This window comes from Panthera leo, chromosome B2, assembly GCF_018350215.1.
Source record: "Panthera leo isolate Ple1 chromosome B2, P.leo_Ple1_pat1.1, whole genome shotgun sequence".
NCBI lineage: Eukaryota > Metazoa > Chordata > Mammalia > Carnivora > Felidae > Panthera > Panthera leo.
The window spans coordinates 29247445-29272432 of record NC_056683.1 but is presented as its reverse complement, the minus strand read 5'-3'; the positions used below and the strand labels follow the sequence as shown (position 1 = coordinate 29272432).

General features: G+C 46.2%; 3 protein-coding genes across 11 annotated transcripts; all 3 read right to left on the bottom strand.

Annotated features, from left to right (window-relative positions):
• Positions 1-30: 30 nt before the first annotated feature.
• Positions 31-3872, bottom strand: CB2H6orf136 (chromosome B2 C6orf136 homolog). 3 transcript variants are annotated; one of them, XM_042938139.1, is made up of 7 exons: positions 3273-3540; positions 3028-3168; positions 1806-2014; positions 1447-1535; positions 1064-1264; positions 409-478; positions 31-329 (listed from the first exon to the last, which is right to left on the bottom strand). In XM_042938139.1, exons 1-7 carry the CDS (start codon positions 3373-3375, stop codon positions 216-218), a joined length of 927 nt encoding a protein of 308 aa, XP_042794073.1. In that variant the 5' UTR covers positions 3376-3540; the 3' UTR covers positions 31-215. The 3 variants fall into 3 exon arrangements, with proteins under 3 accessions (XP_042794073.1, XP_042794072.1, XP_042794074.1); XM_042938138.1 differs by lacking the exons at positions 3028-3168; positions 3273-3540 and adding an exon at positions 3578-3872 and having other exon boundaries at positions 1806-2204; XM_042938140.1 differs by lacking the exon at positions 3028-3168 and having other exon boundaries at positions 3273-3536.
• Positions 3873-3980: 108 nt separating this feature from the next.
• ATAT1 (alpha tubulin acetyltransferase 1) lies at positions 3981-18420 on the bottom strand. Of its 6 annotated transcripts, none has more exons than XM_042938131.1 (13): positions 18298-18420; positions 17812-17872; positions 17594-17685; positions 17414-17474; positions 17183-17296; positions 16884-16985; positions 9711-9756; positions 9523-9591; positions 7886-7957; positions 7475-7718; positions 4862-4974; positions 4728-4770; positions 3981-4395 (listed from the first exon to the last, which is right to left on the bottom strand). In XM_042938131.1, the coding sequence occupies exons 1-13, from the start codon at positions 18402-18404 to the stop codon at positions 4221-4223; spliced, it is 1299 nt and encodes a 432-aa protein (XP_042794065.1). In that variant the 5' UTR covers positions 18405-18420; the 3' UTR covers positions 3981-4220. The 6 variants fall into 6 exon arrangements, with proteins under 6 accessions (XP_042794065.1, XP_042794066.1, XP_042794067.1 ...); XM_042938132.1 differs by having other exon boundaries at positions 3982-4395; positions 4862-4941; XM_042938133.1 differs by lacking the exon at positions 9523-9591 and having other exon boundaries at positions 3982-4395.
• A 496-nt stretch (positions 18421-18916) lies between these two features.
• Positions 18917-24958, bottom strand: MRPS18B (mitochondrial ribosomal protein S18B). Of its 2 annotated transcripts, XM_042938141.1 has the most exons (7): positions 24761-24958; positions 23467-23575; positions 23260-23357; positions 23064-23132; positions 21659-21725; positions 20071-20130; positions 18917-19494 (listed from the first exon to the last, which is right to left on the bottom strand). In XM_042938141.1, the coding sequence occupies exons 1-7, from the start codon at positions 24836-24838 to the stop codon at positions 19199-19201; spliced, it is 777 nt and encodes a 258-aa protein (XP_042794075.1). In that variant the 5' UTR covers positions 24839-24958; the 3' UTR covers positions 18917-19198. The 2 variants fall into 2 exon arrangements, with proteins under 2 accessions (XP_042794075.1, XP_042794076.1); XM_042938142.1 differs by lacking the exon at positions 23064-23132.
• Positions 24959-24988: the final 30 nt, after the last annotated feature.

Below are 24988 nucleotides of genomic sequence, written 5' to 3'. Positions count from 1 at the left end.
GATGCAGAGAAAGTGACGTGGAAATTCTCATATATTTACTTAGACTTTATTATTTACAAATTAAATTACACAGCAGCTTTACATGGCATGAGATGGCAAAAAAGGAGAGAAAAGAGAGGAGGAAGCTGGCTCCCAGAGATTCTAGGCCACCTCCACCTCCACCACTTGTGCGTATGTAGCAAAGTCTTCAGTGCTGCCTCCACCCAGTTCCTGGATCAGGTCTTAGAACACAGGTGTAAGTTGGGTTCTGGCTCTGACAGTCCTAGAGCCACCAGGGCTCCCACTAGCAGTTTCTTCACAGGTGTCGGGGGTGAGTGTGAAGGCATCAGCTGCAGGAACAAAGGTTAATGCCAGCTGGTGGGATGTTCTATCCCTTCACCCCATCCCCATCCAGTCTAAAGGACTCACTTTGTCTAGGCGATGGCGACAAATGAGGCCATTGGAATTCAGGAAGAAGGTGGAATAGGCATCATAAGTCCTGGTGAAGGGATAAAGAAAGGCTTACTGAGGGAGGTGACTGATTGCAAAGTTTAATTCAAGCATTTGTTTAAACCAGTAGTTGCTAAATTTTGCTACACACTAGATCACCTGGAGAACTCTGAAAAGTCCTGATTGCCGAGGCTGTACCCTGTCCCACTTAAATCAGAATGTCTGGCACCAATATTTTTTAAAGATCCTTAGATGATTCCACCATGCAGCAAACTTTGAGGACCACTGGTTTGGGCTGAGCCTAACAATTTCTTGAGATTCTACTCTCTGCCAGAAACTTACCAAATACTCTACCTAGGGTTGCGAGGCTCAACTTATTACACAGGAATTTTCATTTGTTCAATAAATATTTGAATGCCTACTATGTACCACACAATGTACATGAAGAAACCCGAGTTTAGAGGTTTCCTTACGCTCAGTCCCTATTTCTGTATATTAAAGTAGACTAAAACGAAATCCCTGCCCTCAAGAAAAAGCTTGCAGTCAAGTCAGAGTAGATCAAGGATTGTCTGGAAGACTAGACCATCAGAGTCCTAAAGTAGGATTAGGAAACTGACTGGATCTTTTCTCTTACTGGTAAAGCTCTTCCTTGTCACGCTTGTAGAAACGCAGGAAAAGCATGTGGATGGGCAGCCCCACAAGCCGCCAGCGGGCTTGCAGGGTCCAATTCTCTGGGTGGCGGGTCAGCTGTAGAACCTCCAACCGAAGTTGTGCAAAATAGTTCCAGGCCAGAAAGCGGCAGAGGGTCAGTGACAGAATGTACCATGTTAGGCCCCTGTGAAGAAGGGATGGGAAAGCTATCTTATGATGGCATAATGAGAAAAACCTCACTGGCCTCTGGGGAATGGGAAACAGTTGTGAGAAGTAGCAGGACCTTCTCTGGTAAGTGAAAAAGGTCAAGTATAAAGCATTGGGTGGTTTTCTTTCCCAAGGCCCTACCCGTGCCTGGATTCTCACTTGGTGCGTATGTTCAGGATCTCATTGATGAATTCCACATCCGATGAGTAGAGAGTATAGTCGTGGGAGTGAAGGAAGAGATTGGGAAGCTAGGTGGAAGAAGAAGGCATCAGTCCAGTAGGAAAGAAATTATCCTATTTCTCAGTTTTCTCTTTTTGGTGCCTCTTTACTCCCCTCTGAAAGGAAATCTCATTCCATGTCTAACTTCCCTTAAATCAAAACTGAAGAACATCTCTTCCTTGGGAAATGACATAATACATATATTTGCCTGCCTCGTGATTTCAAGAAAATCCTCTATTTCCAAGTATTGCCTACATCCCTTCTCACTGTGGGTGAAGCCCACTTTCAGGCTGACTTACCTCGTGTCTCAGTCTCTCATACATGATAGCCAGGTGCTCCTCCATACTCGGATCTCCTGATGGCGTGGCAGGGGAAGGGCAAGAGGTCCCAGGGGCTTGGAAAGGTATCAAAGCCCCAGGATAGGGGCAGGGAGGTCCCTCAAATAGGCTCCTAAGCCCATCCAAGCAGCCGCTATGCATCTCAGGTCCTGGTCCCTCCTCTCCCTTTCCTGGAGGGAGAACCACCCATGGTGAGCTGAGGGCCTGGATCTGAGGGAGAGGGAGGGGGGGAGCTCGGGGAAGCAACCAGATAGGAGGGGGTGGGAGTGGGGGAGACCAGAAAATAGAAGATGGAGAAGTGGTTGTTGTGGAGTGGGGCCAAAGTGGAGGAAATGGTAGAGCCCGTGGAGAAAGCTGGTCCTAAGGAGGAAGAATAAAAGGAAAAAAGGTAAGAATCTAGCTGCCTGATACCCCCGCATCTAAACTCTGTTCATTAATATGCTTCCAATCCTGCTCCTCCTGACAGGAGAGAGAAAATTATTAGAGGAAAATGGGATGAATTCACCTCTACTGAAAACAGGAGGAAAGAGTTTCCTGTGACACAGGTACCAGTACTTCCCCCAAAACAGTACACTTAAGATCCTAACACTGTTTTGGGGGCAATTCCACCTCTCTTACAGGAAGAATCATAATATATTTTTTGAAAAAAGAACGAGTAACAGATTTTCGCTTACTGTGGATGAAATAACGTAGCCTGTAAGGGAACTCCACCAAGCAGTGTGTAACAGAAAAAAAACATCCAACTGGAAGTAGGAGACATTTCTCTGAGCTCCGATTACATTGTGACACCTTAGGCATTCTCATTACCTATGCCTATCTCTTATAAATGTCTTCTTATAAACGAGGACGATGAAGCCACACTGAGTTATTATGAGGACTATATGACCTAATAAATGTAAATAAAACTCCGCGACCTGTAAAGTAGTATGTAGATGTAACCTACTATCATTTCGGGCCCCCCTATGACAGAAACAAGCCCAGGAGACCGTTAAAGGTCTCCAGACCTTTAACGAAGGTTAATGAAACCAGAGGGCTTCATTCCTCTGGTTTACCTACGCTTAAAGTGCGATGAGTGGGAGGCCACTCATAGGCCTAGACCAAGTCTCTCCGCTCTCAAGGAACCCCCCCCCCCCGGGGGGGGGGGTGTCTCACTACCGGGAAGGCTGGCGGGCCGTGCAGGTACCTCTGTCCCCAAAGGTGTCCCTGAGGCACCGTCTCCGCCGGGGGCGTGGCCATCTTGCCCACCCTGGAGCTGGGGCCCGAGCCCAGTCCAGCCGGGCCGGCCTTTCTGCCAGGACCGCTATCCGGGTGGAAGATGCGCGAGCTGCAAAGCGCGGCCCCTAGGTCTGTCCGGTCGGGACTTGGAAACTCCCGGGGCAGCTCCGCGGCCGGGCTGCGAACCTCTCCACCCACTGCCCTTCAAATCACCTCCAGGCACAGGTAACCGCAGAAGCTGGGACGAAATGCGGCCTCGCCCCGCCGTCCCAGCTTCAATCCAACCTGCACAACCCAGACCCGGGAGAACCAACATCCCGTGTACGCCACCGATGGCGGCGCAACCCTCCAATCCTCGCGACCCCTCGCCCCTCCGTGCACCGCCCAGCCCAGGTGAAAAGGGGCGGTAGGACGCCACTGCGCCTGCGCGGACGGGGCGCGCGCTCCGCCCTACGCGCCGGCTCTGAGGAGGGTCTCACCCCGCCCCCTCCTCTCCCGGGTTTCCTCTTTGCTCTCACCTGGGGGCGAGCCTGGTAGGTACGGAGGCAGGGGCCGAGACGCCGGGCCGCCCCCCGGCTGGGCTGATACATGATCTTCCGGGAGCGGAGACAGCGCCTCCCGTGTCCGGCCTCTTCACAGGGGTGAGCGCGCCCTGGAGCCGGTTTCTTGAAGGGGAAAGGAGGTGGGGGGGGGGGGGCTGAGAGGAGGGAAACGGAGATGTTGCGCGCTTGCGCACTGCAGCGGATTCCAGGGAAGCGGTGAGGCACTTTGTCTGCACTAAGTGCGCCTGCGCTCGCCTGTTCTTGAGGCTGCCTCAGAGCGCTTGCGCAGTAAACTAGCGTTCAGGGGAACACAGCTGCCTCACGTGCGGCGCTTACGCAAAAGTCTGGGCGATGATAGGCCTGAACCAGGTGCAACAAAGAACGAGGGGTGGGACTGAAATAACGACAATCAAGTTTTTTAGCAGCTCTCGTGATAAAAATAAACTTTTATTGCTCTGGTTAAAAATAAAATACAAATGACTTGGCACTGGTAAGAAAAGCTGTTGAATGAATGAAAGAATTAATGAATAAATATTTCCATTATGAGGGAGGGCTTTGTTTGGCTACCTCCTGTAGTGAGAAATTATACTGACTTTGAAGGTGTGAGAAAGGGTTTCCGTCACCAAGGCCTAGTGCTGCGACGGTCCTGCAAGTTTCGAATGAACCTGGCGTTGAACATGTCCCCACCCATTGTCCAGGACTGAGCTGGTAGGGTCTGGGCCTGTGGAGGAACTGTGTGCATGAGTTCCTCCCCAGACCCATCCTGTGACAAGACCTGCTCCTCGCTGGCAGACCTGGTAGGTGAGAGGGAGATGGAAGGTGAATTACTGGGGTACTAGAGTGGCAATTAAGATCAGGGGCTCTTCAAGGTCTGGCCCTAATGTAGAGTAGGATACATGATGGAGTGAGTATGAGGCTGAAACCATTAGTGCTATGTGTCCAAATCTGAAACCCCTTAGTGCCAAAGTAAGCACGAGTTGAACCTATGGGGAAAGAGGGTTTAAGGATGTTAGGTGGAACAATTTATGGGAGGAGCTGGTGTTCAAAGGAGAAAGTAGCAGACAGTGATGTTAGGAAAGGAGTCAGAAGTGGTGGGAAGCTGGTAGAGGAAGGGCTCAGACCTCACCTATTCTGTGTTTCCTGTTCCCCTTGCTTCCACTCTTGATTGCCTGTGGAAACACCAGGCATGTCATGGGAAGGCTGGAGTAGGTAGTGAATATGGTCTACTTGGTTTGAGGATAAGGAAGGATGAATACTTACCTGTATTGGGGGATGAGGAACTCAATCCCCCATGGCGGCTGTAGCAGCAGCTTTGGGCTACCAGCCCTGGGGGAGCCCCCCTGTAGAAGAAATGGGAGATGATGGGGAAGAGGCTACAGGAAGAAAGATAAGTGGGTTTGGAGGGGGGAATCAGAGAAGAGAAAGGAAAGGAATAGTACAGGATAAAGACAAAGGGGTAATTACCATTCCTATGGGGTTTTAATCTAATCTATGCTTCAGAAAAGGGTAGGGAGCTCATTTTATACCCCAAGATTTTTTGGAACAGTCCTAGTTTGCTGTAGTCTTAGTTCTAGTTGAGGTAGTGTGTTAAAAATAAGGCTAAATGTGATTCGAGTTATGTCAGAAAACCAGAATCACATATAGGCAAAAAAAATTGTTAGACCAGATGCCCTGGTGTTTGGTTTAGAAAACATGGTTATTTTAATTATAGGATATGTCAGACCAGAGGGAAATAGGGAGTGACAAGGCTTAATTTAGGAGGAAAAGAAATTGTACGGAGAGAGGTCCAAGGGTGGGAGAGGGGCAGGAAACCAGAATGGGAAGAGGAATCCAGGGAACAGTCAGGAGGCAATGAGCAGGTCCCAGAGATGTTGGCAAATCTTGACATCTCAGCAATGGCTGGCCTATGCAAAAGGGTAGAAGTCACTGGGGAGAGCTGGAGGTTTCTGGAGGGAATGGGAGAGTAGATCCAGAAGCCTACCCAGAGGATCCAGTGACTGCATGGACAGGAGAAGGAACCTGCAGAAGATCCAGTAGATCTCAGAGGTAAGGAAGATGAGAGGCACAGAGGTCCAGAGATCCCAAGGAAAAAAAAAACAGGTGACACACAAACGAGGCTGAGACCTGAAGTTTGGGGTTTTTTTTGTTTTTTTTGTTTTTTGATTTTTCTTTCATTGAAAATGTCCATTTAAAAAACACAAAAGAATGCAGTTTATTCAAACAACAGTGAGAAGGGGAAGGAAAAGGAGTGAGTTGGGAGAGAGGGAGATCCTGCTCCCAAGTACTGGGATGGGGGAACACACTGGGAGTAACCTGATCTACCACACATTCAGAAGGTAGGGAGGGGGAAGGATGTTCCATACCCTGGGTATGGAGCAGGGAAGGTTCTTGCTATGGAAGAAAGAAAGGAAGGCCAGAGGAAGAGTTCCTCCATCATCTCAAGACAACCTCACCAGACAGGCATTTATCAGCATCTAGCTACTTTGGAGGGATGTATACAAGAGGGGATCCCAGGAGCTAACAGATACTTGAGACTCAGGGCCTATCTTCTGAAACATGGCTAAGAGTGATCACAGGGTGCTCAACAGGATCTGCTGCCAAGAAACAAACTCCCTCACAGTATCTGGATCCGGGGGACGTGATGGTATCTTTAGAAGTGTGGGGAGTCTAGAGCCTCAAAGCAGACATCAGCTTGGGGGTTCCCAATACATACACAAAACATGGGGAGATTTAGAGTTTGGCAACGTTGAGTGGATCCCTTTGGGGAGCTGGTAAGACCCTGTCCTAGATCACTGAGCTGCTCTGAAGCAGAGCTCATTAGTTGGCTTCAGCAGGCTGAGAAGATAAATGTGGTAGGCAGCACAAAGCAGTATTAGAGCCACCAGTAACACTGTGGAAGGACTATGGGATTTATTCCATGGATAAGACTCCTTAAAAGTTTCCCTGGCAGAGGAGGCCCTTGGACCTTCCTTGGTGTTCTAGGGTCTAACACAGCAAGCAAAAGTGTGCTTCTCTGGATAATCAGTATGAGCCACCCAATCAATGGATCTGGCAGCAAATCAGGCTGTCTGTGGGAGTGTTCGCAGCCCACTTAGGAAGAAGGCAGAAAAGCTACAAAGTATTTGGCCATGTAGGACCCTGACAACACTGTTGCCCAAGAAAGTGGAAGAGGGAATCCTATGAGCTCTGTCAGGTTCCACTGAACCCTAGGGACTACAATGGAAGAGTGGGTCTGGGGTTCTCAGGGAGAGGGGGCTCTGCCCATCCCGGGTCTCCACGGGAGGGGAAGGGGTAGCTGTCTGTCAGTATCGACTCTCATCAGAGCGGGGAAGGGAGCTGAGGAAGGGTGTTATGGACAGGAGAAAGAGAAAGGGAAAGGGAAAATGGGGGAGAGAGAAAAACAGAAAGCAAAGTCAGAAGTGAAGAGAAAGCTAGGGAGAGAAATCAATGAGATGCCCACTCCACCTGTTAAGATGGGCTGCTGCCATATAAAGCACTAACATGGGGCCAGTGGCTCCCCAATATGTCAGAGACACTGCATCTTCCCAGTAAGTATTAAACCAAGATTTCCCCAATTTGACTCCATTTCCCCACCCAATGGATCTGTGTTTTTCCTTCCTCCTGTCTCTCACTTTAAAACTAGAGTCCCTAGATTCCGTATAAAGTACTATTCTGCTCCTTCGTTTATTTCTATACCACTCCTACCACTCCATACCACTCTGTTCCAATATATTCTTATCAAAAGGTTTCAGGCCTCTCCAATCCACATGTCCTACTGCTTCACATCTCTGGTGGATTCAAACTGCCCTTTGCCATTTCTAACAACCTCTCTGACAGTTTTGAGGCTCCCTAACCTTCCCTAACTCCTATTACCTGGTGCGGCGACGCTGGGCTGGACTGCCCCCAGGGTCGGTAGCAAGCAGAAGGCGGGCAGTAGGGTGTGGAGGGCAGAGGCGCAGGGAACGCAGCAGCTCCTGCTCTGGCACAAAGGGGCGGAGGGGACCCCGTTCTGGTGAGTTTCCCAGGCTGCTGGAGCGGGGGGGTGGGTGAACTGGAGGCGTAGCACGGCGAGGGGCCCTGTTTAGGGGCCAAGGAGGCTCCACAGCTACCTTCAGAACTGGCAAGAGGGAAAATACCACAACAGAGAAAGAAGAAAAAAAAGAGGGAAGAGAGTGATGACAGCAAAGATTTGGGTAGAAAAAAGAGAAATCAGAGCCTTTAGAGAGAACTAATCCTTCCCCTGGATTAAGGTCCCCAAGCCCAGCCACCCAACCCCAGTCTTACATTCTCGGTCACTAGAGGAATATGGCTTAATGTCTCCCTCTGCTCTCTTGGGTGGCAGCTTTCTTGCTGGAGCTGTCAGTGAAGAAGACACAGGCAAAGCAAGCATTAGGAGACATACCCTGCACCCCTCCTCCCAGCCACTACCCCCATGACCCCAAACCTCTACTCCCTGACACCACAGTTCTTCCCAGGGAAGGAGAGTTCAGCTCCATCACAGAAGCAGCTCTGTGGCAATGCCTTCACACCAAGAGGGAATTCAAGGAAAATGTTGGAGCATTTTTGAGGGGAGCCAGAAGGAGTAGGTCAAATGCAGAGTTGGGGGAAAAGTTCCAGGGGGAGACTCTGGGGCCTGGGTGATGCAGGAGAAGGATGGCTAAGGGAGGTGAGCTCTTACTGTCAGTGGGTGCTGTCAGGCCCCCCTGGGATTCTGGGGCAGTGGAATGGTCCCAGCTGGGCCAACGAGGACCCCAGGTCCCTCTAGATGAGACGGACAAAGCCCTTGGTTAATCAGGATTGCTTTGGAGAGGTTGGGGTGGGGCAGAACCTCTCCTTCTGGCGCAAAAATAGGACAAAACTTAAGCTTTTTTTAGGAAAAACAAAAGTTTGAGGAGAAAACAAAGACATCTGGAGTTAGCAGAGTAAATGGGAGGCTAACATATTATCCAAAGCTCTACTTTCCACCCCCTTACTTTCCTATTTGCTCCCTCCCTTTCCCTTTCCAGAGGTTCTCTATCATGTGTGGTAAATGAGAGACTTCTCAACAAATCCACTTAGGCTTTATCTGTGCTCTCCTCCCCTGTGGATATTGGTCCTCACTGTCCTTGTTGGCTCTCACTCCCTCTTACAGCCTGTAAGTCAGCAGGAGCTAGATGGAAGAAGCCTTGGCAAGCAAAGCAAGTCATGGATATGAATTGCCTCCCAGTGCCTGACACTGGTCGAAACTAATAACTGGTAACAGACTGTTCTTTGGGTGGCTGCTACTCCCTTTCCTGGCCATGGACGAGGTGAGAGCTAGCCACAAAACCAGATCAACAAGGGAGCACTTCTGTGCAAGCTGTGCTTCTCTACCTGTGGGAGGCAGTGAGGAAGAGTGAGGAGTGGGGCCCAAACTGGCAAGGAACATGTGTGTATGATGGAATGGGGAAGCTGGGCAGCATTTCAGTACCTCCTAGGTTTGGTTTCTCCAGATCAATTTCATTATTTGGTTGGAAATACTAAATTCTGAGCATTGTTTTTTAAAACTAATACATATTTAAACTTTGGACCATTTGTGTCACTATTCTATGATTGGAAATGGAAGGGCTGACTACACTTGTCTGTCCCTCACTGACTGACAGAAACCTGAGGGGTTTGCAAAGAAACGTGACTCTGGCCTATTTTGACGGACCTGAAGGGGCAAGAGACTCCATCAATACCAATCCTCAAACAGGCTCCCAGTGAACTCACTTGGTTAAAGTTCTAACAAACCTAAGATGCACTAAGCTCACAATGGCAATGGCAAATGGGTAACAATTGCCAGAGACTTCGGCTGCTTTAGAATTCTCCCAAATTGCCCATGATTGCACTATGCTCCCTGTGGCCTCCAGAGGAACTACCCACTATGGCCCTACAGTTCTACCCATTCACTGCAGCTTTACCAGCAGGTGTAGGATCAACCACAGCAGCACGAGAATGTCGAGATGCTCTCAGGGAGGGAGCAGGGGGCCCTGTGAGGAAGGAAGTGGTGGTGCCCCTCAGTGAGGGGGCCAATGGGATCAAGAATCCACCTCTTTCCTTCCCCTCACCCCAACTACTTGGCCAACACACACAAATTGAGAGAACTTACGGTGCTGATGGGCAAAGAAGCCTTCGAAGATCACAAAGTTGTTGACCTATAAGATGAAACAAGTGAAATATAGTTGTCCATTCAGCACTACCCGGGGACAGAACTTGTCCTAAAAAAACATAGTGGGAGGAACAAAAAGCCAGCCTTCCTGTCCTTGTTGACAGAATCAGTCAAAAACTCAAACCCTGATAAGCTGATCCTAAAAGTTGATATGGAATTATAAAAGATCTCAAATAGCCAAGACAATCTTGGAGGATTCACACTTCCTGATTTCAAAACTTTCTACAAGGTATGGTAATCAAAATGGTATGGAAGAGGCCTAAAGATGGACAGAGAGAGAGACCATTGGAATGAATAGAGTCCAGAAATAAACCCATGTGTTTATGGTCAATTTTCAACAAGGATGCCAAGATGATTCAATGCAAGGAAAAGCAGCTTTTTAAACAAATGGTGCTTGGCACTCTGGAAGGTTCCTCAAAAAGTTAAAAATAGAACTACACTGCGATCCAGCAATTGCACCATTAGGTATTTACCCAAAGGATATAAAAACACAGATTCAAAAGGGAACATGCACCCCGATGTTTATAGCAGCACTATCAACAAAAGTCCAACTATGTAAAGAGTCCGTGTGTGTGTGTGTGTGTGTGTGAGAGAAATGGTATATCTATAATGGAATATTACTAAGCCATAAAAAAAGGATGAAATCTTGCCATTTGCAGTGACATGGATGGAGCTAGAATGTATTATGCTAAGTGAAATAAGTCAGAGAAAGACAAATACCTTATGATTTCACTCATATGTGGAACTTAAGAAATGAAACAAATGAACATATGAGATGGGGGAACAAACTGTAAGAGACTCTTTTGCTTTTTAATTTTTTTAAGCTTTATTTTTTTTGAGAGAGAGAGAGAAAGCATAAGCAGGGGGGCGGGAAGAGAGAGGGAGACAGAATCCCAAGCAGGGTCTGTGCTGTCAGTGCTGGAATTCACGAACCATGAGATCATGACCTGAGCGAAAATCAAGAGTCGGACGCTTAGCTGACTGAGTCACCCAGGTGCCTCAAGAGACCTTAAAGATAGAGAACAAACTGAGGGTTGATGGAGAGAGGTAAGTGGGGGATGGGCTACATGGGTGATGGTTATTAAGGAGGGCACTTGTTATGATGAGCACCAGGCATTGTATGTAAGTGATGAATTGCTGAATTTTGCTCCTGAAACCAATATTGCACTGTATGTTAACTACAATTTGAATAAAAATTTGAAAAGGAAAAAACAAAACAAAACAAAAAACGGTGCTTGGACAACTGAATATTCACATGCAAGATACTGAATGTAGGCCTACACCTCACACTAGACAAAAATAACTTCAACTGGGTCAAAGATCTCAATTTCTTTTTTAATTTTTTAAAGTTTATGTATGTATGTATGTATGTATGTATGTAGTCTCTGCATCCAACATGGGGTTCAACTCACAGCCTAGAGACCAAGCATTGCATGCTCTTCTGACTGAGCCAGCGAGGTGCCCCAAAGATTTAATTGTTAAGAGCTAAAACTATGAAACTCTTAAAAGGAAACATAGGGAATAATATTCATGACCTGGATTAGACAATTGTTTCTTAAATATGACACCAAAGCATAAGAAAGCAAAGAAAAAAATTAATTGGACTTCATCAAAAGCAAAACCTTTTGTACTTCCAAAGACACAATTAAGAAAATGCAAAGGCGGGACACACCTGTGTGGCTCAGTTGGTTAAGTGTCCAACTCTTGGTTTCAGCTCAGGTCATTGTCTCCTGGTGTTTGAGTTAGAGCCCTGAATCAGGCTCTGCGGCTGGCAGCATGAAACCCGCTTGGGATTCTCTCTCTCTCCCTCTCTCTGGCCCTCCCCTGCTTGTGCTCTGTCTCTCTCAAAATAAGTAAACTTAAAAAGGAAGGAAGGAAGGAAGGAAGGAAGGAAAGAAGGAAGGAAGAAAGGAAGGAAGGAAGGAAGGAAGAAAAAAATGAAAAAACTCACAGAATAGAAAATATTTGCAAATCATACATCTGATAAGAGTGTTATATCTAGAATATATAAAGAACACTTAACAACTCAAGAACAAAGAACACAATTTAAGGGAGGGTGTAAATGGGTGGCTCAGTCAGTTAAGCGTCCAACTTCAGCTCAGGTCATGAACTCATGGTTTGTGAGTTTAAGCCCCACGTTGGGCTCTGTACTGACAGCTCAGAGCCTAAAGCCTGCTTGGGATCCTGTGTCTCCTGCTCTCTCTGACCCTCCCCCCTCTCATGCTCTGTCTTTCTCTCTCAAAAATAAACATTAAAAAAAATTTAAAAAAAGAACACAATTTAAAAATGGGACTTGATATTGGACTTGGAATAAACATTTCTCTGAAGATAAGCAAATGGCCAATAAACATTTGAAAAGATGCAGATCTGCATTAGTCATCAAGAAGATGCAAATCAAAACTGCAAAGAGATAACAGTGCATAGCCACTAGGATGACAAATGTTAGTAAGGATAATGAGAACTTGGAATACTGTATATTGCTGGTAGAAGATGTAAAATGTTGCAGTCATTGTGGAAAAACATCTTGTCAGTTCCTCAAACAGATAAAGAATTACCATTTGACCCAGCAATTCTACTCTTAGGCATATACCTAAAAGAACTATAAAGATATGTGCAAACACAATCTTGCCCACAAATATTCACAGCAGTATTATTCATAATAACCATAAAGTAGAAACAACCAAATCTGAATCAGCTGATAAATGGATAAACAATGATAAATTGATAAACAAAATACGATATATCCAAATAATCGAGTATTATTCACCCATAAAAAGTGATGACGTACCAATACATGCTACAACGGATGAACCCTCTGAAAACATTATGCTAAGTGAAAGCCAAACACAAAGGCCACATATCGTATGATTCCATTTATATAAAATGTACAGAATAAGCAAATCCACAGAGTAAATTACTGGTTGACAAAGGCTGGGGAAAGGGGAATGGGAAGTGACTGCTTAATGAGTTCTGGGTTTCTCTTTGTCATAGAAATGGTCTAGAATTAGCAGGAATAATCACACAACATTGTGAAAATACTAAAAATCACTAAACTGTATATTTTAGATAGTTAAAACAGTGCATTTTATCTCAAAAACAAAAAACCCATACCCTACTTTTTAGTTCTCCCAGGACCCAAGCAAATGGGAAAGACAGCACACAAAACATCAGGGAAGATGAGGCATCCCGAACTGTCAAAACAAAAACTTAAACATTCACACACATTAACAAGACCAAATAGTTTAAGTATATAAACAATGAGAAAAACTAAGAATTAAGCAGGGTTCAAATGGGTGGAATTGTTAAGAGAAGACATGCTGGAGGACAGGGTGCCAATTGACCATTTTAGAGTTATTTTGTCAAACCACATTCAATTTGACCTTCACAACAATCCTTATAGTCATAATGTTAAAGAAGAATAAAAAGGCTTGGAAACATGGCCTGCCGAAAGCCAAGTAGCTAACAAGTGACACAGCCAGGACTTAAGCCCCAGAATCTTGATTCTAGCTGCAGCATTTCGGCCAGGAATATAGTGTAGTCATAAAGAGTGGCCAATAGCTGGGATGCCTGGGTAGCTCAGTTGGTTAAGCATCTGACTTTGGCTCAGGTCATTATCTCACAGTTCATGGGTTCTAGCCCCATGTCAGGCTCTGTGCTGACAGGTCAAAGCCTGGAGGCTGCTTCAGATTCTGTGTCTCCTCTCTCTGCCCCTCCCCTGCTCACACTTTGTGTGTGTCTCTCTCTCCCTCAAAAATAAATAAAAAATTTAAAAAAAAAAGAGTGGGCATTGGGTTCACGTTATTGCCACTTATTAGCTGTGTGAACTTGGTCAAGTTGCTCATCTGTATAAACCCCTAAGTGGGGTCAATAAAAGCACCCATCTCAAAGAGAGGTACAAAGATCAACTAAGATGATGCATGTAGACAGCACACAGAGCTCATGAATCATTATTTACATAATTATACTCTACAATGCTTTGGTCTACAGGTTACCTTGGTATGCCCAATATGGTATGCTCCTCCCACCACTCTCCACTGCCTCTTAATGGAACAAAGTATTAGGGGAGGACATTCTAAATATAAATAGATCCTGCCTATCTCCTGCCTTGACCCTGTCTACAGGCCCACCCTCCTACTCCAGCAATAATTATTGCACATGCACAGCATTCCTGCCACACCATACTGCCTGTAGTACCCTAAAAGGTATCTGAATACCTATCTGCTTGTGCTCATGCTGGTTCCTCTATAGGAAATGCACTTTAGCCTGCCTACTTCTGTCCCCATGACATTCAGCTTTCACGATTAAACTAAGTCAAGCCTTCCTTTACCCAACCCCCACCCCAAGGTAGCACTCACCACCATGTCTTTATGCCTTCTTCTGTAAGTACATCAATCAAATCATGTTAGTGGATTGTCCATGCTCCTATCCAAAGCTAACTTGTCAACCCAATCCCAACCCCTCCTGCCCATTCAATGACATTGCTTCTGCAATTCTCCCTATGTTCTGACATCACATTTTCTATTAAGTCATTCTTATATTGCTGGTTCTTCCAAACGGAAACTGTCAACCCTGTCTTAATCCACTTTCCCCTCTAGCTCTTGCTCTATTTCTTTGTTCCCCTTAAAGCAGCATTTATGGCCTATTCTTGCCCTCTCCACTTCCTGGCTTCTCAATCTCCTTAAACCCAATCCATCCAGGCTTCTACCCACCACTACACCAAAACCCCTTGTCAGGATCACCAGTGGCCTCAGGCAGCTAAATACAACAGTCACCTCTCAGGCCTCTTCTGACCTCACTAATCAGCAGCATTTGACTCAGTAAGCCATTTCTTCCTCCTGGAAATGTTTTCTTCATTAGTCTTCCAGGTCACCCTACCTACCTGTAAATTTTCATCTACTTCACTAGTCGCTCCTTGGTCACATGTGCTGGTTCTTCTCCTCCTCTGGTGACACCCCTTAAAAGAGTGCTTGGGGTACCTGGGTTGAACACCTGATTCTTGGTTTCAGCTCAGGTTGTGATCTCATGGCTCATGGGACCAAGCCCCACAGTAGGCTCTGCACTGACAGTGTGGAGCCTGCTTGGGATCTTGGGATTCTCTCTCCCTCTCTCTTTGCCCCTCCCCCACTCACAGCTCTGTCTCTCTCAAAGTAAATAAACTTAAAAAAAAAAAAAGAAGTGCTCAATGGCTCAAGTCCTTGAACCACTTTTCTTTCTATTCTCACTCCTTGGTGATCTCCTCCTATCTCATCGCTTTCAACACCCTATGTATGCTGAGACCTTTCTATTCCAAATCTCTTCTGTGGACTCCAAAGAAGTACCCAACTGTCAACTCAACCTAGGATTAACAAAATCAAAATGGACTCCTACCATTTCCCTCCAAAGCTGCTCCACCTACCATCTCGGTTAAGCAAATTTCTTTTTTAAAAAAAAAAATTTTTTTTTTTTAACGTTTTATTTATTTTTGAGACAGAGAGAGACAGAGCATGAACAGGGGAGGGTCAGCGAGAGGGAGACACAGAATCTGAAACAGGCTCCAGGCTCTGAGCTGTCAGCACAGAGCCCGACGTGGGGCTCGAACTCACGGACCGCGAGATCATGACCTGAGCCGAAGTCGGCCGCCCAACCGACTGAGCCACCCAGGCGCCCCTAGGTTAAGCAAATTTCATCTGTCCAATGCCTCAGGCCGAGTGTGGGATCATCCTTAACTCCTTCTTTCTCTTTCTCCACAGATCATCTATTAGGATATCTTATTTAACTTCAAAATATTTAAAATCTGACCACCCTTTACCCTCTCTAATGCTACCACCTTGGTTTCAGCCCCACCATTTTCCATCAGGATTGTTGCTTCCTCACTAGTCTGCTTGCTTATATCCTTGCTCCCCTATTGCTATTCTTAATAACCAAAGTGGTCTCGTTAAATCAGATTGTATCATGTCTCTGCTCAAACTCCTATGATGACTCTCCTTTTTTCACTTAGAGCAAAAGCCAAAGCCTTTGCAATACCTGTAAGGTCTGAAATGTTCTTCCTCCCCCTTGCTACTTGATCCACCACACTCCCATTCACTCAAACTGCTCTAGCCACACCAGCCAATTCATTCTCATTCAGGCACATTCTATCTCATGGACTTTGCACTAGCCATTCCTTCTGCCTGGATGCCCTCTCTCCAGATATTACCTGGCTCTTATTCTCACTTCCTTTAAGTTACTGCTCAAATGGCACTTTCTCAGGGAGGCCTTCCCTGATTATCCCATTTAAAATTTTTGAAGCTTACTTATTTTGCAAGAGAGAGTGAGCAGGGGAGCGAGCAGAGAGAGAGAGACTCCCAAGCAGCCAAGTACAGAGCCCAATGCTGGGTTTGAACTCACGAACTGTGAGATCATGACCTGAGCCAAAACCAAGAATGGGATGCTTAACAGACCACCCAGGTGCCCCTGATTATCCTATTTAAACTTGCAACCCCATGAACTCCCATCCCCACAATGGTACTTGCAAGCCTTCTCAGTGGCTCTCCTCTTTCCAGAGCACTTATCATCAACCATACTACATAGTCATTTGTTACGGTTGTTTCCCCAACGAGAATATAAACTGCACAAGGGCAGAGACTTTTGTCTGTTTTGTTGAGTAAGGTATTCCTAGTGTGCAAAACAGTGTCAAGTGCCCAATAAATATTTGTTAAATGAATGGATAGCATTAGTACATTGTATCATATTTACTTATACACAAACCACCTTCCCTATTAGGCCAAAACTCCTCCAAAACAAGGAATATATATTACTCTGGGCCTTAATAAATATTGATTGAGTAAAGGCCTGTGTAAAAACGAGGTGAAAACTGGTTATGTTTGGGGCACAAACATATTATTGGGTATACAGAACAGCCAATAACGAAAAATCAAAATACATGAAAGTGAATAGCTGCAGAATGAGAGATGGTACCATAAAAAAATGGGCGGGGGGGGGGGGGGAGCCGGGGGAGAAGAGGTTAGCTACGCAGAATAAATCCTATATAATGGGTAATAAGGAATGCATGGAAGATGCCATTTCGTTGCCCCCAAATAATAAATACATTCAATGGGAATGTTCAATGAGGATCTACCCTCTGAAGCCTCTAACCTGTGGGACTGTGGTCTCCAGGTTGTAATGTTTATTCAGGAACTTAAGCAGCTTCTGTGATGGTCGGTCAATGGCCAGTTGGTGTGGTTCAACCCGCTCCTTCTGCAAAGACAGGAGACTCAGGGTAGGAGAAGGTTGGGGGAAAGCATGCCAAGAGGAACCCAGCAGCCTGGGAAGGGGATAGGAGGATATGGGAATGTGGCAGGGAGGAGGGTGGAAGTCAGGGCCTTTGGGAGGGGTCAGGGCAAAGGGGCCTTTGATCTCTATTTTGGATGGACTAGTGAAAAGCTAAATGACACCTGCAACATATAGTGGAAGAGTTCTCGTCCATGGCCATGGCGTTGAAGTGACTCATGGATGTAAAAGTCCAGAATGCAAAGTGGTTCTACCTCATTGTGAGCCTCACGATCATCCTAAGAGGTAAAGAACAAATATCTTTTAGGACAGACATCGTTGCCCCCTCCCAACATCCAGCCCTTTTATTCTCAAAAGCCAAGGCATGTGAACTCTCAGCTTCCAGTAACACTCACCAGTACAAAGAGTTTCTTGTATCCAACTTTCAGGAAGCCAATAATGGCTCCTTTTCCAGCTCTGCAGGATGGGAAGAATAATGAAACAAGCTAGTAGCATCTATTGGGAGAGTCAAAAAAGGGAGAGGGGCTGGAGTTGGAAGGAATAAAATATGGGATGGAAGGGCATTTGGCACTTACGGTCGCGCTGAAGTGTCTTTGAGCACATACATAACATGGCGGTTACTCTGCATCCTTGATGCACTGGTGATGGGAGCAGGAAGATGCTGGGCCTGCCGGGAAGATGAAGACAGACTTTCTGCAAGTCCATTCCCAAGGACCTAGGCCTCTCTTATCTACTGGCCCCAGAGAGATTCCCCCCACCCCGCCCTTTTCTCCATCTAAAGACTCCCCAGTACCTTGGCAGAAGCCTTGCCCAGTTCATCTACAATGGTCATAATTTGCTGTTGCAGGTCAACACTACAGAAAGAAAGAAAGAGTCAGATACTTACTGAATTAGAGGATCCTGGTAACATTGGCCACAACCTCAATCCAGGTTCAGCACTTAAGACTCTCTGACTTTACCTTTCCAATCTGATTTTCCACCCCACCTTTCTGGAACCCAAGCTTTTGCCACACCTCTTTTCAATACAGTACACTCCTTCCCTGAGGTTATTGTGGGGAAGCCGGAAGGGCTTTGGTTAGAACAAATCAGGCCTAAGAGTGAAAGGTCACAGATGCAAGTGGCGAACAACTCCACCAGGTCTAGGGTCAAAGGTCACCAAAGGGCAAGCCAGGACCACAAAAGGCAGGGCCACTATTCCGTGAAAAGGGGGCGTGGTGCCTGGACCATTTTTTGAGAGAAACTAGGAGAGAAGGGCCTTGGGGCGAATTTGAGATGTCACCGGGCCGGCGTTGTGGTTCCGGGTCGCCGAGCTGGGGGTCGCAGGTGCTGGTCCAGCACCGTGATCCGCTCCGGCAGCAGGGCGTCCACATCGAAAGAGAACTCCATGGCCCATTGTGCGTGGACAGACCCGCCCCGCGACACGTCACTTCCGCTCCTCCTCGAAGGAGGTGGAGGGGAGGAAGTGCTTCTGGGAACCCTTATTTCCTGGCAGTGGAGGGGCTCAGGACCCGCCTCTAGGGGCAGCACGAGCTTCCTGGCAGCCAGCCCTGGAGAAGCCGTTCTCCCCAGGCCAGTCAGTCCCTTAGCAATGCCACTCCCCTACCCCACATCCCACATAGCTAGGGCCATAGCAATGCATTTTTCCTAGCCTAAAGACCCATTCTCCAACCCTTTAACATACCACCCCGCCACACAGCTGGTATGGTGGGAACACTAACACAGAGTTGGGCACAGGAGGCCAGAAAGGTGATCATCACCTAATGGCCCAACTGCTCATTTCTGGTGGCTCCTGGTTCCAAGAGTCACTGGCTGGTCTGGTGCAAGCTTCACCCCTCCCCTCCCCACAGCAGCACCCATTCCCCCCACACAAATGGCATTAATCTGAAACTCAGACCATAAACAGAGATATAGCTTTATTGTGGAAAGTTGAGTTAGCAGAAGTCTGAAGCAGTAACAGAATGTTTAGCCTATTTACAATATATAGGGGTTGGGGTTTCCCATACACATCTGTCCTGCCCTCCCTAAGCCTCAAATGTATTTTTTCCCTTCAACAACACAGTCATTTCTTTTCTCAGGCCCTGGGCCTGCCACTGGCCACAAACAGACACAAGTCTCCAGAGTCAAATCCCATCATGCAATTTTTAGGCACTATCTCTTAATCCCTTCCCAAGATACAGCTCCTACAGAGCACTCTGGGGGCTCTCCTGCTCAGTGGAGGAGGCTTCAGCTGGGGTTGTGAGTGGCAATTCGGCCATTGACTCAGGTGGGGGACCACTCTCTTCTCGGAGATGACTCTGATAGAGGCGTCGAAGACGGGACAGCTCTCTCTCTGGTGGCTGTTTCCAGCTGTACCATGGGTACCAGGGGTCACCTGACACCAGGCTGGGCGCTGGTGGAGTAACACTCACAGCTCCATGAGAGGTACTGAAGTCAAGGTCCCGAGGTTCAACCTGAGGAATGTGGTACCTGAGGAGACCTAGGGGATTAAAAACAGAGAAAGTGAAGGAAGGAAGCAAGGAAGAGTAGTTCAGGTCAAGACAATAAATAAAATGACCTACAAAGGGAGGGAGGAACCAGTCAGAGCCACTGGGTACATTTATGCATGTTGTACACTGCACAAAGGCAACTGGACAAGGGGCAATGAGGACTGACATACTTACTGCCTGGGCTCTTGCCTGTCAAACCGTGCAGCTCTGCACCAGGACTATAAAGATGCACCTGCCCTAGCAGAGGTATACCTTTTTAAAATTTCTGCGAAGGTGTCATGGAGCCCAGGGCCAGAGATTTATACAAAGATCCCCTATGATTTATCTCTGGCATTGAGACCAATAGTTAGGGAAGAGAAAGGAAAGAGGAAGAATAAGGGAATAGGACAAGGACAAGGTAAAAGATTCAGGGGAGGGAAAAAGGGACCAGTGGAGTGCTGAAAGGAGATTTTTTGGGAAGAGCACGTTGGGTACCACCTTTTCAGATCGGTAGCATTTATATCCGCCCTCCAGCCCTAAATCACCTTCTTTATGGCACAAAACTGCACTGTGCCCCTTATGCTCACCATGATCCCTGGCTTTCTGGATGGCCTGGGTCAACTTCTTGTGTTGCTTCATACAGACCCCTGGAGGGAGAAAGAGAGAGAACCTGGTGCTTGTTCCGAAAAGCACAATAAATAAAGTATATAACTACTTCTATATGATGATAAAGAGCTGGGTTTGAAAAAGTTGCTCTAATAATCCCAGTTCTCTGACCCCTCAATGGGCCTCAGTTTCCCCATCTATCCAATGGAAAGAATCCCCCCTTTCTGAGAGCTGAGATGAAGACTCTAAGAGGATCTAGCCACCACAGAAAAGCCATTTGATGGTAAAGCCTCCAAGACAGCAGAACAAAATTCAAAGGGCAAGTATGGTTGATTAAAGATTTAGATTGGACAATCCACAAAGAATGAGTCAATAAAGCAAGAAAGGGGGGTGCCTAGATGGCTCAATCTGTTAAACATCTGACTTGATTTTGGCTTAGGTCACGTTCTCACAGTTCTTGAAATCAAGCCCCGCATTAGGCTCTGCGCTGAACATGGAGTCTGCTTGGGATTCTCTCTCTCTCCCTCTCTCTCTCTGCCCCCCCACCCCACTCACTCTTGCTTTCTCTCAAAGAAAATAAATAAACCTAAACAAAATATAAAGGAAGAAAGGTTTCCAGATCTGGAGAAGGTGATCTGAGAGAGTAGCAAAATAGTCCCTTTAACTTTCTATAGCTTGACTATAAATGCTCTTCTTTAAAACTCCCTGACAAACCAAACTCCACTGATCATGCTGCCTTCCCCAAAATGGTGGATTCAGATTAGTTTTGCAAATTTATCTTGCTTTAGAGCAGGGGTTGGCAAAATTTTTGTGGTGGGCCACATAAATTTCAGGCTCTGCAGGTCCTACAGTCTCTGTCTCAGCTACTCAACTCTGCCATTGTAGTTTGAAAGCAGTTGTAGACAACATGAAAATAAATGGGAACAGCAGTGAGCCAGATTTGGGCTGTGACCATCGTTAAGGAATGGATGTAACCTTGCATTGTTAGGATTACAATTCCAAATTTGAGAGAGTTAGAGCTAATTGGATTGTCGATGACAAAAAGAACTTACATGCAGTCAATTTATCAGTCATCTCCGAGAAGAGAGTGGTCCCCCACCTGAGCCAATCAATGCTCAAGGTGCCCCTCACAAACCCAGCTGAAGCCTCCATCGAGCAGGAGAGCCCCCAGAGTGCTCTGTAGGAGCTGTATCCTGGGAAGGGATTAAGAGATAGTGCCTAAAAATTGCACGATGGGATTTCACTCTGGAGACTTGTGTCTGTTTGTGACCAATGACAGTCAATTTTTGTAAAAGCAGAGACTCTACAGAAAGGAGATAATCACCACGACTTATCTTTTAAGAGCTCTGTTGAGATAGTTTACTTACATTGGTACTTGCTTATATTTTTTGTCCACATATAATTGCTTTAGCATGTGAATATTCCCATTAAGGCAGGATTTCCAAACACGTTCAATCAATGTTTTTTATGCCATACGTAGGAACCACCAAATACCTGTTGTGTGACTGAATAAACAAGAAGTGCTCCAAGGAAAAGTTATTCTGGTGGTGACAGGAATGATGGGCTAACCTGTGTACGGAGCATGAAAGATGACACCCGTGTGGGCACAGACAAATTGTTCCAAGAGCTTCAGGTTCTGTGGGAGGAAAGTGGTGGGGAAACATGAGACGGCAGGGAGAGCACCAAGACCTTGAGAGACTGGAAGTGCACGATCTGTACACGTGTGCACAGACACCCTTAACTCCTCTGTGTCTCTTCAGGTGTTACCCTCCTTCTAGCCCCATCACTTTGCTAAACACATTCTTAAAAACTCTAGCAAACGTTTCCCCTTTCTTGACCTTGCAACCATTTTATGTGCACACTCTACATTCTGTCACTGAGACTTACATAGAATCCTCTCCCGCAGGGGTTAGGTTCTAAAATCAGCCTTTCATGCAAAACAAATTGGGGATAGTCAGTTGGCAATCCATGAAATCACCCAGAAATATGTGTTGTAATGCACACGTGTAAAATATTAATGTACACAACAGCATACTATGTATAACATATACATTTACTAAGAACAATTTTATAGTCTTAATTGTGTTACGATGCCTGTTGGCCAGCAGGTCAATCAACAGGAGATGACACCCAAGGAAAAAAGTAGATACGTGTGTGGAGTAAAGGAGCAAGCAGAATCATCTGAACTATTCAACCTATAACCTGTGTCTCTTCCTCGGTCACGTAATGGCTTCTAAACTGTATACAACTGCTTATGTTCTCTTTTTATAACCAACTGTACACAGTTGAAATTGAGATATTATCTATCTATTGGACCCTTCCACAACTGTGTCTGAAGGGACCTGAGAGCAGTCAGACACCCCCATCTGCTTACTGATACACGAATTTCCTCCAACTCCCTTGATGACCATTCAGCTTCTGCTCTAATGCCTTCACTGCAAGCTCAGAATAACATTCTTCCCATTTTTTCCCCATATTTTTATATGGTTTTTTTAACTCTTTAGGGAGGAAATTCTGTCCTGGCAATAAAGGCTTTTTGAAAAATAATTAGACTCTGTATCTTGCTTCATGTATCTGCTCTCCAGCCCCAAGTCTCAGCAGGCCATCACACAACATGACAACAATAAAACAAAAACAAACACATGCACAGAAAAAAACTAGCCCAATCTACTTGCCAATAATTGTGATGGATACAAATGAACCTTTGGGTATTGCTCTCCCATTAGAAACAGGTATTCTTCTGGCCTTACAATGTAAACTGTAAATTTCACATATAAGAGATGAAGCTTTTTAGTATGATCCACAATAGAGAACAAGAGGCTGGAGAGAGGAATGTTTTTCTGTTACTAGAAAGTCAATGCAAAATAAACTATAACAGTACTACATTATGAAGAAGAGTAGGACACCTATGGTAATCTCTTTAGCACTATGAAGAAACTCCAAGTCCTTACTCTGAAGAAAAGATTCCCCTTACCCTAAAGTCAACATGCAGCTTGGGATCCCGGCAGATGGGGCAGGGATTCCCAGCAACTTTGTCTCTACGCTGTGGAGAGAGAAAACTGGTAAGTGAAGATGTTCAAAGTCCTATGAGAAAAAGTACTGCTGCCATGGTCACTATGGCCTCCATCCACACTCTACATCCCATCCGTGTACCACCTTCAGAAACTCACAATACAGGTCTTTCGAGTTCGCTGAGGGGGTATGCCACCTTTGTGGTTTCGACGGTAGTCAGCCCACACAGGGCGAGAACCATAGCGATTCTGGTATTCTGAAATGAAAAACCACACAAGTTATTTCTGGGGGGGGTGGGTAATAGAAATGTCTCTGTCCACTTATTTCAGACCGCTGTGATCCTCCCCTTTCCCATTTAGAGGTACCTTCTGAGTCCAGATATTTCCAGGGTTCATTCTTATAAGGGGTTATGGGATCTAGGGGCAAAGAATCATCCTCAGGAAGGGCTTTGGTGCAAAGAGTCTGGAGGGGAACCTATAAAAAGAGGGCCAAAAAAATCAGAAAAAGAGCTCAAGGAAAGGACCTGATTGTCTCACTGCCCACATGTTAGCAGAAGGGGAATTCATGTCCACTGTATTAATGGAATATAGTAAGAATATACAGAGAAAGTAGCATTTTTGTTAGGGTAAAATTGGTATCATCAACCACTATTCCTGTCTCTGACTGGACCCTGAAGGAAAAGCTAATATGAGAGGGTAACTAGGTTAAGTGACTGGGAAGCAGGCGTATTTGAGAAGACACCTATGATATAGTCGTGCTTTTGAGAATGTACTGAGTCTAGTGGAGGAAAGTGAGAAGAAAGGAAAAGGGATAATGTCTAACTTCTTGGAAGGAAGATGCCTGGCAGGGAGAGGATGCATATGACAGGGCAATCTCCAACTCAATCCAATCCTGGATCATGAAATTGCCCAGTCTTAAAAAAGTTGAAGGTCAACATTCCATAGGTCAGAACAAACTTGAGTCCTAACGCTTGCTTTAAAGCTACCAAAGCTGTTATTAACTCCGTGGTGACCCCCTGTCACCAGTCTTCAGTCCCACTTTAGGGAGTGGCAGCTGTGCAAGCCTTTCTATCTCACCCTGCCCTACCAAGAACCTACCGTGCCCTACCAAGAACTTCCAGTGTGGTGAGTACATGAGGCTGGAGGGAAACCTCAATCCAAAGGACTGAGTTAAGGTCTCATGTATGCTCTGATTAAAATAATAATAATAATAACAATAATAAAATAATTTAGTGAGAGAAAGCGGAGAAATTGGTCCCCAGGTCTTGAGAACGTATCCTGGCTTTACCGGGAGATACCACAGCAGGTAAAAGTTAGTCTCCCTCAACCCAAGATCACTCTAGAGAATCAGATTTAAACACCATACGCACACTTAAGAGCTGGTTGTGTATGACCAAGAGATCCAATCTTTTACCTAGTTCTTTAGCCGCGATGGTAACGGGAAAAGAATGATATCTAACCCGGGCTCTTTGCCCTGGGCTAAAGATTAAAAAGCCGCGCAGCACTGAAAAGGGTGAGAAGGAAAGGGTGGTGGAAGCAGTGTTGCCTAGCCGGCCAAGGCATAAGCACTTGGGAGGGTCTCCGCTCCTGGATTCCCAGCAATAACCTAGAGAAAGTATAACTAAGTTGCGGTTGTGCAAAGTGTGCTCCAAGGAGTTACCTGAACTCCGTGGGCACCTCTGAAGGGCGAAAGGTTAAGAAGGCGCCTCAGCAACGAACACGATAGGGACGCCGCCATCTTGACGTACGCCCAAGGCTCGAAAGGCGACTGCGCATGCTCCAAGAAACTGACTACGGTAGGGCCAAGGGCTAGACCGCAGTGCGGGAGGCGGCCCCGCACTTGCGTCAGGACGGAAGCGTAAAAGGGGGGGGCTATGGGGAGAAGCCA